Source organism: Ammospiza nelsoni, chromosome 1, assembly GCF_027579445.1.
Source record: "Ammospiza nelsoni isolate bAmmNel1 chromosome 1, bAmmNel1.pri, whole genome shotgun sequence".
NCBI lineage: Eukaryota > Metazoa > Chordata > Aves > Passeriformes > Passerellidae > Ammospiza > Ammospiza nelsoni.
In genome coordinates, this window is record NC_080633.1 from 28,279,893 (window position 1) to 28,293,841 (window position 13,949).

Here is a 13,949-nt window from a genome sequence, read left to right on the forward strand (position 1 = left end):
ATCTTCTCTACAAGAGGGTGCCCAAGCGTGCAGAGGGCAATTGAAAGGCAATGGTTTAGTTCCTGAGACTCCTGTTTCCTGTTCTGAGCGATTGCATAGCTGAGCTTTCTCCTGGGCTTGCTTTGCAGGCTCAGAGGAAACCTGCTGCAGAGACGTTGTGAAGGATTTCCTGCAGGGACAGGGCACAACATAAGAGGAATGCACTTTTTTTGTGCTGCTTTTGCTGGGATACACTGGCTATTTCAGACCTACTGGTGAAAATTTGATTCTCATGTGTGGAAAAAGATGATTTCATTAATGATTCTGAAATTTTATAATGATGATGATGATGTAATTCTGTGTCACAGTCCACTGCATCATGCCATAATTTAGAAATTCAGGAGTTAGGTTGAATACCTTAGGTGACATAACAAACATTCCTCTGTTTGCAGAGGAATGAATGGGAAAAAATTTCTTGCACCAGACCCAAAATCTAGAAGAAATAATCAGTACAATATAAATACAAAGAAGCACAATATCTCAGTATTATTCCCAAAAAGACAGACTTCTACTAATAAAGACAAAAGTGACAGTAACAGTGACTAGAAGCTGGAAGAAATATTGGCATTGTCAGGAGCAAGAAACCAGAAGCAGTCATTGAAAGATCTGTAATTGGTGTTTCTGAACAGGCCAAAGCAAATGCTAATTTAGTTTCCTGTTTAGAAATTATTGAAGTAAGCAGTAATTTGATGCCACACAGAATGCAGTAGCATATTTCAGAAATATTACTTGAACATAGCACCATCTACTGGCTACAGTCTTCTTCATGGTTTTGGGTTTGTTTTTTATTTTTTTGTTTAGGAAATATTTCTTATCATTCAATTAAACTTTAAGTGAATTTAAAAGTGATTTTTTAGTTAGTTAGAGTCCAACAATCTTAGAATGTATTATTAATGACAGTCTGTGTCCCCAGATTATTATTTCCACAGTTAAACATACTAAAAAGACTAAAAGAACTGCCACTAATTCTTGTCTTTTGTTTGTTTTCTGCTTGCTAGAGGATTGAACATACTAGTTACAGCAGGTAATTTTTGGAGATAGCTATGTCTTCCTGTGAGGAGATAAGTATGCATGAAGCTCAAAGGTTGAGAAAAGCAACACAGAACGTGCTAGATCCCTTATTCATTAGAGCTAATTGTAACACCTTTTGCAGAGGCTCTGGTTTTCACTGAAACAACTGTAAAAATTGTAAGGGTATTGCAGTGGTTGCACTTTTGATACTCAGTCTTTCTAGAGTGTGCGTGGAAAGTGAGGTGTTTCTTCTTTTTAGTTTACTTACATGCACATTTTTATTAATGTTTTTTCTTCTGCTCTAAGTGCTTCTGGCAAGAATGGATTTACTTGGTTTAGCTGTAAAATACCATCTGCTAGCTAGACTGAGCTGGTGGCAGAAGTTGGTAAAATGACCTGTTATCAGCATATGACACCTTTAAATGACAGAAATTGCATGAACAACTTCAGTTATTAGCAAAACTTTCTAACCTCTACATTTGAGTTTGTATATGTACCCCAATGTTAGATTTTGAGAATTTAAACTGCAAAATCTTCAGTTTGATACAAGTTGCCCTTCATTCCTCCAGAGTGGAACTGCTTCAACTCCAACCCTTCTCCCCACTCCACATCCCCTAACTCTTTTGGGCCTAATTGCAGGTTACAATTTCAGCAGTTCTGTCAACCTCTGTGCACAAGCCCTCGATATAAATCCACATCTTGTTACACTGGGCAATTTTACTGTATTGTTGCCATGTGCTTTCTAATTACAGTGAATTTTGTTTCATGTTTATGATGGACAATGTAGTAACAAAGCAGTTTCAACTAATCACATAATTACTGGGTAGTTTTGAAGTAGCTATCTGGCATTTTGCATGTACTAATAATTTTTCTGCATCATGTGCTAGCCGGAAAACAGCAAAAATAGCACAGCTTAGCACTGAGCATTTTTAGCTACTGTAGCAAAACTCTAGATGTGCTTTTGTTCGCACAGCTTGCATTTGGAAAATGTAAAAGAAATAATTTCTGCCTTTAAAATCATTGAAAATGAACAGCGAACACAATTATAATAAAAACCCCTTTATTGAGCCTGAAATCTTAGAAATGCACATATATGTATTGATTAAGTTTTGTGAGCGAAGGATTGCACAAACTCATTAACTAAAGTACTATTAGCAGTGCTCCAGACGGATGTTATCTTTCTTTTTTGCACGGTACCTCTGTAACACATGGAACAGCAGTGATTACAATAAGAGATTATGTGATATTGGTGTGTTTGTACTCTAAAAGCTTCTTCAGTACCTTGTGGAGCTACTCAGATTTTGTTCATCAACATCCTTTTGAGATGTGGAAAAGGAAGTGTCCAAGAGGAGTAGGTTTTAAATAATGTAATGGTTCCTAGATCATCAGGCTATCAACCACGTTGATGCTTGATTGAATGAAACTATGGAAACACTGAAATGTAAAATGCAAGTGGGGAATTGGACCTTTTTTAAATACAACAGTCAGGCACTTGGAAATCCATGACGTATCATTCTGGAATGATGCTAGGCTCTCAAAATGCCAGCTGACTTTGTAAGATGACTTAAGAAACTATCAAAAGGTAAGGAGAAACCTAGGCACAGAGCTGCTAACAGCTATCATTTGGTAATCAGCATCCCAGAATGGCAGTAAATGGCAAAATTACCTCTATTTACTTCCTGTTCAAAATTAGTGCATATAAACTGAATATTGCTCAGGAGAACTGGAAGTCATGATGTTTATTTTTGGCTTAAAAAAACCAAAGCAGTAAACTTTGTCTCAGCTAAAGGGATGTTTGTGTCTATAATGTTTGTTATGGCAGGAGCTGAAATGTCTTTCTCAGCTCCAGGAGAAGATAACAGTCCTCTGTAGGAATTTTATTTTTTCAAAAACTATCTGGCAGCTGGTAGGTGCAAACAGTTCACTGGAGCAATTGGTAATGGAAAAACATCCTCTGTGAAGTCTTTACAAATACTTTCTGACATGATGAGTATGGATGGCATGATGTACAACACACTTCTCTTCTTATTAGTTCCTATTTTAAGAATCAACATTGCTGAAAGCATTGTTAAATTCTCTAAGAGTCTTGGGAACAAAATTTCCTCATATTACTAACTGCCATCTCAGACAGGGGCATAAAAATCTTACAGACACAGGAATAATTCAGTAGCTGGCTCTTCCAATTTGTGACTGTAAGTAATGAAGTCAAAACACAAAAGTTGGGATCTGGCTTCTGTCTGCAAAGGCTTGTCATAGATAAATCAGAGTCATTCTGCATCTGGCTGGCTGTTAACAGGGCAGGAGGCCTTGCCTTCATTGTTAGTAGCCCAGCCTCTGTTCTGGTTTCCCCTCCTTCCTTGCTACTGGCTTGTTGTTACAACAACACCAATGGAAATACAAAATAGGAAAAACCAGTTCCACTTTTTCTTCTGTCTGCAGCCAAATAATATCTATATAAACAGTGTTTGTAAACAGGAGGTACCATCCACAAGTGCAGAAGTGCTGCCTTCCTTGCTAGTCACCCAACAGCTGCTACAGTCTTGTTCCCTCAAGAGAAGTTCCATAGTCCAGTTGAATAAACTGCAGGATTTTGGGCTCAGTCATGTAATCTGGGAATTCAATGAAGACATCAGAGGCTGGGGGGTTTGTACATGAGGTAGCAAAAAATTACAGGAATATACATATGTTTTAATGACTATAAGATGGTTGTTTTAAAGCTCACCAACATTTGTGGTTATATGAATCTTTTAAAATAAGGCTTCTGAATATTCCTCTCATTTAAATGACTCTGAAATTGCCTTCAACCCTTTTGCTATTTTCAAGTCTCATTCATCCATGCAGCATTGCAATTGAATTGCCACACTTCTTCAACCATGATGTCTTTGTACCTTGGAAAGAAAAAACAAATATTAAAACCAGACTTTAATGAGGCAACACATTATTATGATTAAATTTATTAAACAATTTTAATGAATCTCTGCTTGCCTGGTATGCAGAATGAAAACATTAAGTGAAACCTGGGCTTATAATTTTTATTTCATTAAGAAAATGTGCCATTTTGATCAATGTATGATACAGCATGTCTGACTGACAGTATATGTATTTTTTAGACTAAAAACAGACTAACTCAGTGCAGGACATATTTAAGAAAACCTTTAAATCAAAATTATTTCTCTCTTTGGGTCACATTTTGGAAATCCATATTACAGTCTCATTGATATAGGACGAGTAGTTGCATGTTTTCAAAATATGTATGAGCAATTCTTTGTTTCAATTTCTGCAACAAATCTCCTCCATCTCTCAATTCTGCTGGCAGCACAAATGTGTCTAAATACACTGAAATTAAAAGATGAGAAACACCACAGATTATGCAAGAGGAGCAGAATGATTTTACTTCAGACATCACAAAACAGTTAGTTGTAGCAAAATGTTTCATCAAATTACTTCAGTGAGTGAGCACTGGCACTCAAGCAAGGGAATCCAACAGAAAATTGCATGACAAAGCAGAGAAATGGTCATCATTCCCTGTGATATAAAAAACTAAATTATTCCCAAGTAACACTTGATTAACTGACTGGCAATGTAGATGGGAAAAGATCAGTGCTTGACTCGATGCAAGCTAAGAAAGTCATCAGCAGGACACTCTTCCCTAAAATGAGGCCAGATGCTGGAAAAGAAAATAGTGGTTATTGGGAAGAGGATAGTTATCAATTCCTACTGCCTGACAAGAGACAATCAGCTTAATTTGAAACAAAGGAAGTTTGGTGCTGAGAACAATTCTGTAAGTATTAGAACGTAAAAATTACTGGACAAGCTCCTAGAAATTCCATTAATTTTCCCTTGCTGCAGAGTGAAAGGAAGGAATCAGACAAAATACACATTTGGTGTATATCATGCTGCTTCACTGGAAAGAGGTGCACTAGTTAATTAACTCCCAAATAACTGTATTGTGATGGTGTCTTGGCTCTACATGTACCTGAATTTTCTTCCCACAGAGGACTCCAGTATAACCTGGACGACAAGAGCACACGTTGGGTAATACGCATTTGCCTCCAAACAGACACTTCTGGTTGCACACAGCTAAAACAAGAAAGGTACATATCAGGCTTTATTCATGGACACATCTTGGTGAAGGAAAAGTGGATGCTATCTCTAGACACTTATTCTGTTTGCTATAGGAACCAAGACCTTGGAAGGTATTTTCACATGGTAACACCCCTCAGCATAAGGACACTTAAAGGTCATGTGGAGCCAACAGTGTTCTTGTGTCTATCCCACCCCCCTTTTGCTTTGATGCAGATTTAATGTGAGAACATGCTGAGGGCATGAATGAGACTGAGAAAAGAACGAGTAAGGTGGTTTTTGGCACATCTTGCTATTTCAATCTATCACAATGGCCTCTCAGGGCTTGTGCAGCAGCATACAGCACTGGAGCAAACCAACACACACTGCCACACTCCCAGAGTGCCATCAGATCCTGGAGGGCTTCAGAACAGGCAGAGCCATCTCTACTCTTTATCCTGCCTCTGACACAGATGTGGATAAACTACATCCAAGGTATAGGAGGATTTCTCTGCACTGTGCATGGCTGAAGCACTCTGAGCTGTGCAGAAGCAAGAGGTTTCAGGTTCCATCATTCTTACGTGTTTGACACTGGAATCCTTCCCACTGTGGAGGACAATGACAGGTGCTCGGTCCAATACACTCCCCACCATTCTTACACTCCTGAAGACAGATTGCTGCACAAACATCATCAAAAAGTATGGTTATATCCCAAGTGATTATACTGAGTTGTTATTCAGATTTCAGGATGCTCTCACAAAAGGTGGCATGCTTTTCGCACCCAAGAGTCACATCATCTTCACTCAAATACGTGTCTAAGGCAAATAAGATATTAAAGAAGGGAGACAACTAGAAACAAAAAGCCCTACAACCAAAACCCACATTCAGAGGTTCTGCTGTGTCACAGATATTCACAAAAGCCTGAAGTACTGAATTAGGAGAGGACCATTAAAGAGCTTTATTTTTTTCCAAATTTACCTTTCTAAAGCACACACCTTGGTGGGAGATCTTTTGTCTGTCATTTAACTGAACATCCAATGAATCTACTCAAGAATATTTGATCCAAAGTTATTTTCTATGACCCATTTGTCTGCACATTTGTCCCTGCTTATTAAGCCATGATCTACTCCACAATTATTTCCATTCATTAATAGCTGACTATTTGATAATCAAATCTCTCCTCCACAGTGTCCAAGAATATCTCACGCCTGTAAATACTGGTAATATTTTTTTTCAAAAAGCAACCCCTTTCCAATAATCACAGAAAGTAATACAGGGAAATCTACTTTTCCTCCATGCCATTAGACAGCTTATTGCCCATATCAGTTCTTAAGCCTTGGGTGGGTACTCTGACAGACACTAACACTTTAACCATCCTCATGCTGATTTTCATGCAGACTGTACTTTTATCCATGCTGACACAATTTATTTATGCACCATCAATAACTTTCTTAAGATACAATGTGACCAACAGATGTGCGACCACCACAGTCCAATTTCTACCTGTCCTAAACAGCTTGTGCCCACTGCATCATTTATTCACATCACATCTAACTGTTTCCAGTTTTCCAATATTTCACTGAACTTCTTTTTCTCTTATATCTGGTTTTATGTCCTACAGCACAATTTGGATTTTTTTCACTTTTTGGACTCTTCTCTTTGAAGAAATGCAAACGTTTTTATTTAGACAAGAATCCAGAAAGAAACAAATAATATTTGCTATACAAGATTTTCACAGATATTTCAGTCCCATGATTTAGTTTAAGAACTGCATGGTATTAGTTCTCCATCCTAAATTTTGCTGCCAAAATACAGACTATTGTTTTTTCAATGTGTAAATATTCTTTCTTTGGCACTAACTGTGTATTACTTGCATGGGCAGAGTTGCTCTGAGTCTCATATTACTTTTAAGGTATAGCTCTCCTGGTAAGTGCAAGGTACTTACGGGTGTTACACCTTTGTCCTCTCCATCCTGAAGGACAAGAGCAAATGTTTGGGCCTACACATCTTCCTCCATTCATACACCTTGGCTCACAGACACCTTAAAATCAAAAACATCTGCTGTTTAACATATTTAACTGACTACACAATTTATTGTTTATTTATTGTTTATTTATTGTTTATTGTAATTTATTGTTTATTTTTGGATCACAAGAAGATTTTAAGACTGGCTTACTTTTTTCACATCTTCTGCCTGTGTACCCATCAGGACAAGTACAGACATTATTTCTCATGCAATGACCACCATTCTTACAAGGAGGGCTGCAGACAGCTAAAAGGTACAAACAGGAGGAAAAGGCTGTAGTTTGCATTTTGACTTAGTGATATACTTTTTGAAAATAAGAGTGCAACACTAAGATTCTGACAGCTTGTACTATCAGGACATTCAGTACTATCAGGCGTGCCTTGTAAAAATCATATTAATGTGGTTTGGTGTTAAAATCAATAGTAAAGACAAAATTACATAAAAAGGAGTCAAGGCTGACAACTGTATGTGTACAAAAGTAACCAGACTACACATAACATAAAATGGAATGGGATGAAAGCTGCTTAAATGTTGAGTGCAATACAAGAATAATTTTCAGTCTTCATTCTCCTTGGACAGTTGTTGAATCCACCATACAATCTAAAAAATAATGTAATCTCTGTTTTACACCACTTCTCAGGTACATAATTTGATTGTTATTTTTGTGTCTTAATGTTTTCTCCCAGATTTCCTCATAATGTCAACTAAGGTGTGGGGAGAAGAAAAAAAGAAAATATTACCATTCTGACAGTGGGCACCAAAGAATCCATGTGGACACAGGCAAACATCTGGCTTAGTACAGGAACCACCATTGAGACACACAGGATTACACATTGCTGCAGAAATAGGGTCAGGAAGAGTGGGAAGCATGACATCCAAATATAGTCTATAAAATACGTGTTTCTGTTTCAAGAATTGGAATTAAACACCTAAGATAACTGCAGGTAACATGATTCCCATAGAGTCCTTACCCCAAATTAAAGGATTAGCATAAGACTTCCTAGAGGTGCTACTGGCAGCAGAACTAACAAGCAGAGACTCGGGGCAGTGTGGAGGCCCTGCACAGAGAGCAGCTGCCCACTGCTGCCACCCAAGCCATGCAGTTCTGAATTTCAAACAATGGGAGGTCCCTTGGACACTCCCATGGAAGCTGCAGGGGTGTTACCTGTGCTGCAGGTAGGTCCATACCAGCCAGGTTTACACTGGCAGGTGTCCGGAGTGAGACATTCGCCACCATTTTCACAGTGCCTGTTGCAAACCACTGCCATTCAAGAAGGTGGAAAAAACATAAGGCAGGGGAGGAGACAGGGGATAGGAGGACAAGAAAGAGATACATCACAAATTATTCTCAATTTTTTTTTTCAGCTCTTTCCCAAAAATTAACACTTGAAGTAACAGAGAATTCCTACCTGAAGAAGAATTGCTGAACAGAGTAATCTAGTCTAAAACCCATAATAGCAAACATAGATGACAAAGGTCAACAAAATGTCTTTCCATGCAAATATCCATGATCTGGTTATATTTAGTGTTAAAAACATAGACACTTAAATAAAAAATTACAAACCAAATGAGAAATGCAGTCCTGAGACAAATGGACTGTGTTACATGATGCAAGAGCAGCTGCGTGCACACAGGAACGAGACTGACAAGCAAAGACATTAAAATATCATGTCTGGGGAAAACCATGAATCACTTCTTCAGGAAAACATCTCATTCCCTTTAGTACTCCTTCACAAAGAGCAGCATTTTTTTGTCAGAATTGAAATTAGAACAGGAAAAACTGAAAACCAAAAGTCCTGGGATTTGAAGAGGAGACAAAGAATTTTCTGAATTCAGGGTCAATAAAGCAATAGTACATTCAGGTGAACAATATATAAACAGCATGTCTAAATTTGGATTCTCTGAAGGATACAAATTACCCGTATAAAAGCTATCCAAAATTTGGAGTTGCCAAATTGCAGCATGCATGATTTGATATGTCAAAGACAATTTATGTGAGACAAAGTAATTCCAATCTTTCAGCTATGATTACAGCAAATTTTTCAATTTTCAGGCCAGGTAAAAGGAAAAAAGACACCATAATGTGGTTCTGAATTCAATTTTCCTGTATTCCAGTCTTTCTGACACACCAGCTTCTGAATGTACCCCAGTATCTAATCAATCTGAGCTAATAGTAGTTAAAAAGCTGTCAGGACATATGAAACAGCTGCATGTTTTTCTGAAGGTAATATCACATACACAATGTATTCATTTTTTTCATGTTTGTGAACAATAAAATATAAACTATTTACAGCTTTTATAGTGCATTATGTTCTCACAGTTATGTGCAAATATTGCCTGATGTTTAAAAAGCCCAGGTATAGGCACCTTCAAAGAGGCACAAGTATTATGTCATTTGCTAGCATTAGACAGAAGGCATAAAAAAAATTAAACCATAATTTTCTTTCTTGCTCCTGGAGAACAGGAAAAATACTGTATTTAAAAAAATATGTGTATTTTTATCTTATTCTCTTTTGCTTACTTGTATCACATCTTGGTCCCACAAAACCATATGGGCAGGTGCAGAGATTTCTGGCCAAGCAGGTGCCTCCATTTTGACATGGTGGTTTACAATGTGCTGCAGATACAGAATTAAGTTCAAGGAATTGCCTCTAGAAAGATACATGGACTGGTTATGCTTTATAAAAAATGAAATGTTAGTAACTGCCAGTGAGCAAAAAACTGGAAATAAAATAAGGAGATATATGCAATGCCTTTTGACAGGAGTAAGTAACATGAACAACTTCACTTCAGCAGTACAGAGTCCCAACATTGGTGGTTACCTTGAATAAAAGAAAGCTGACACAATTTCCAGACAGTGCTTCCCACTCTTCAGGAGTGTTTAGCTTAGAGACAACTACATTCACTGGTGAACTGTTCTACTTAATGTGAAAGCTAAATTTAGGAATATCCAATCATAAGCAACATTTACAGTGTGCATCAAGAAAATCAGGACATACACCAAAATGTAACTCAAGAGCTCTGTTAAAGTGACAGTAAAATGAACACACCTTCATGCTGTCAGAACAGTCATGGGAGCTGTTCACAGCATCCTTTGGGTAGTTAGGGATTTAAAAGCAAAGACTGCTACATTTACCTTCCTCACAGGTGGAGCCACTGTATCCAGGTAAACACTCACAGATGTTTGGCTTAATGCACTTCCCATGGTTTTTGCAATCAGGCCTGCATAGAGCTGTAAAAAAAAAAAAATCAGCAACACTCTGTAAATCATTAATTTGTGCCTATGCATTACCACAGGCAAAATTAACATGCCATACTCACCAGCCTGACAGTTATGACCAGCATAACCAGGCTTGCATTTACAAATATTGGGTGCCACACACTCCATATTTTTGCCACAGGGTTGTCTACATCTTGCTGAAAGGCAAAGAAGAAAACAAAGAAAGGAATAAGGAAAATGAAAGTGGCATTTCAGCACACTGTGTCTTGCCTAATGTAGTGAACAGATCACAGAGAATCCATGATGTCTCTGCCCGTAAATGCAGAGTCTAAGACACATCATGTATTTTTAAGTGCATCCATACAACTAAAAGCCTGTAGGCTATGCCAATATTAATAATGAAAATGAGAAAATTCAATATACCACAATTTCCACTGATAATACAGTAACAATATACTTGCAAATTATAAAGACATCTCAAGATTCTTTTCTTCAAAGCATTTAAGTACAATAATTTGCACTACCTCTGCAAGTGAAGCCATCTCCATAATACCCATAAGGACAACGACCACACTTGACACTTCCATCCTGCCTTGGCTCACAGGGCACGCCAGGAAAACAGGGTAAATCAGTACAGGTCACTGCTTTAGGAATTACTGCTTCACTCAATTCTTCAGGAAGCATTTCTGGTGGGACAGTGACTTCCACAAGGGTAAAAGGTAAATTACTTGCTTGATGCTTAGCTAAAAGGTGCAGAACTCTTTGAGGATTTCCACCTCTGAATACTTTGTTTGGTGAAGAATGTCCTTTGCTTATATTTGCTCTGTTGCTAGGGGAAGTCTTCCTGCTACTCTCAAAATAGCTGAAGGCCTCAGCTTGTGCCCTTGTTTTCTTCTCAGGTGATACAGCACGGCTCCTTGAAGATGCAGCCTTTGCAGCAGGTACTGAAGAACTGTTTTCCACATCAGCAAGGTGACCACTGATGGTGCTTAGAGCATGAGCAATGTTCCCAGTAACCACAGGTTGTACAGAAGCACTTCTCTGAGAATCAGGTGTCTTCCAGGCAGTGATTGTTTTTACTGTGGAGGCTGGTAGTGTGCTGCTACTGACCATTTCTGTAGAAATAAATCTCTTTGGGACATCTGCAGAACTGGGAATATAACCTGACACGCTTAAAACCTTCTCAAAGGATGATGGCTGAAAACCTACAGTATGTTAGAAAGAAAGGGGGGAGAAGTATGTGAATACCATCACATAGGGTGATGTAGGGAATGTTTTCTGAACAGATAAACATTCAGCCCATTCATTCTGTACTTCAGGAAATCTCTCCCTGTGCTGTGTCAGAATGTAAGTATGCAGTAGATAGACTGGGAGAATTAGACAAGATCAAGGTATTCTGATTACAACCTCTCCTGCCCTTACCATGGCCTTTTCTTGGCTGGAAGATAAGGATGAGGCATGATTTATAGGAGCAGAGATTTTCCCATATTATCACAGAATCACAGAATCACAGAATTTTCAAGACTGGAAGAGACCTATAAGATCATCTAGTCCAGCCGATGTTCTAACTGTTCAGCTAGATCATGGCAGCAAGTGCCACATCCAGTCTTTTTTTAAATTCTTCAAGGGATGATGCCTCTACCACCTCACTGGGTAAATGATTCCAGTTTCTGACCACTCTTTCTGTGAAGTATTTCCTTCTTACTTCTAACTTACATCTAGCTTGACGCAACTTGAGACTGTGTCCTCTTGTTCTATCCGTTGTCGCCCGGAGAAAGAGGCCGACCCCCAGCTCACTACAGCCACCCTTCAGGAAGTTGTAGAGAGTGATGAGGTCACCCCTTAGTCTCCTTTTCTCCAGGCTGAACAACCCCAGCTCCCTCAGTCGCTCTTCATATGGCTTGTGTTCCAAGCCCCTTATTACTTTCGTTGCTCTCCTCTGGACACGCTCAAGTAACTCAACGTCCCTCTTAAAGTGAGGGGCCCAGAACTGGATACAGTACTCCAAGTGAGGCCTCACCAGTGCCGAGTACAGGGGAAGAATGACCTCTCTGTTCCTGCTGGCCATACCATTTCTGATACTGGCCAGGATGGCATTGGCCCTCTTGGCTACCTGGGCACACTGCTGGCTCATATTCAATCGACTGTCAACCAGCACCCCCAGGTCCCTTTCCACCTGGGCACTATCCAGCCACTCCATCCCCAGCTTGTATCTTGTCGATAAACAGATTTACTGTCAGCAGATTATCAGCTCCATATATTGCTTTCAACTAGGTAACTGAAAGAATTCAAAGAAAAGATATTGCATATGGTTCATCAGTGTGTCTAAGCACTAGAAGCAGAGATAAAACCACATGTATGTAGATGTTTATACATACTGATGCACCATGGACAATATTATAGGGGAATAAGCCATTAACTCATAGCACAAGTATTACCATGTTCTATTCTTCAAACTTTTTAATCAACTTTGTTGGAACCCTGGATGCTGAGAATTTCTGTGCCTTTCAGTACAGAAAGTTTAAAATTCTCAGCATTTTTAGTAGTGAGATGTTTCAACTGTTTAATAAACATCAGATACTGACTCAGTCTTCTCATTCATGAAAGAACAAAATAAATGATAAATTCTTCATATTCTGCCCAGGGAAAGTGTGTGGTTTGTGCAAAGAAGTACAGCACTGTAATCCCAGACTGGCAGAATACTGCATATGGGGTTTTAGCATGATGTGGCAGTGGAGGAATGAAACTCTAACCTATTTATAACTAGAAAATGGTTTAAAAAAGGTTAAACTTTACTGAATCATCCTAAAGTGTGGTTTCCCACTGCTGAAAAGCAAACCATTTTGCAGCTGATGAAGAATTATCCAGCCCTAGCAATGCAGTGAGAGTTTTCCTTTCCCCCAAAAATGACTCAAGAGACATAGGAAAAAGACACAAGACCTTCCTACAGAGAAACCCCCGCAGGCACAGACCTGGAAATGCCAGCAACAGCACTTACAGAGTTTCAGAATAAAGACATTCACTTGCCATATCCTTCACCTCTCCTCTGAGTTGAAGTAGGAAAATGTCATTCAACATAATGCCATAAACTTTTGTTTATCTCATATAACAGATGTCCCTATCCCCATGTTACCTATTTTATGTCAGTGGTTGGTCACTAAAACAAAAGGCAACTGTAAGAGTGTCATACATCACACTGTTAATAAAATCATTTGACTGACCCAGGGGATTTGTTGATATTGACATTTCAGTCTCATTTTTCAGATCAGAATACAACCCCAGTAATTAATAAATTGTGTCAATCTGAAAAATAAAGTGAATAGCATAAAACTGACTAGACCCTTTATCTGCCAGCTATATTCTTATCAGCATTCGAATCAGAAATTCCATTTTCTTCAGGAAAAAAATCACCTTTATTCTCTCCAACTTCTCCCGTGGAATCCTTCCATACAACATCAGTGTCATCAAAGCTTTCTGAAAAGATGTGAAGGAACATTAGCAGTGCACAGAAGTAGCTCCATTTTTTAAAATTCAAATAAATTACAAACAGAGTTAAAATTTCATTACATAAAAACAACTCAAAATTCAGAA

The 13,949-nt window shown here is 38.5% G+C and overlaps 1 protein-coding gene across 1 annotated transcript in view; it reads right to left on the reverse strand.

Annotated features, from left to right (window-relative positions):
- Positions 1-3,470: 3,470 nt before the first annotated feature.
- Positions 3,471-13,949, reverse strand: part of VWDE (von Willebrand factor D and EGF domains) — a 31,806-nt gene continuing 21,327 nt past the window's right edge. Inside the window, exons 19-30 of the mRNA XM_059480761.1 lie at positions 13,770-13,832; positions 10,883-11,563; positions 10,460-10,555; positions 10,275-10,370; positions 9,660-9,755; positions 8,304-8,399; positions 7,879-7,974; positions 7,289-7,384; positions 7,058-7,153; positions 5,694-5,789; positions 5,027-5,130; positions 3,471-3,938 (exon numbers count right to left, since the gene is read on the reverse strand). Of these exons, the coding sequence (XP_059336744.1) occupies positions 3,918-3,938; positions 5,027-5,130; positions 5,694-5,789; positions 7,058-7,153; positions 7,289-7,384; positions 7,879-7,974; positions 8,304-8,399; positions 9,660-9,755; positions 10,275-10,370; positions 10,460-10,555; positions 10,883-11,563; positions 13,770-13,832 (1,637 nt within the window). The 3' untranslated portion in view covers positions 3,471-3,917. The remainder of the gene's footprint in view (positions 3,939-5,026; positions 5,131-5,693; positions 5,790-7,057; positions 7,154-7,288; positions 7,385-7,878; positions 7,975-8,303; positions 8,400-9,659; positions 9,756-10,274; positions 10,371-10,459; positions 10,556-10,882; positions 11,564-13,769; positions 13,833-13,949) is intronic.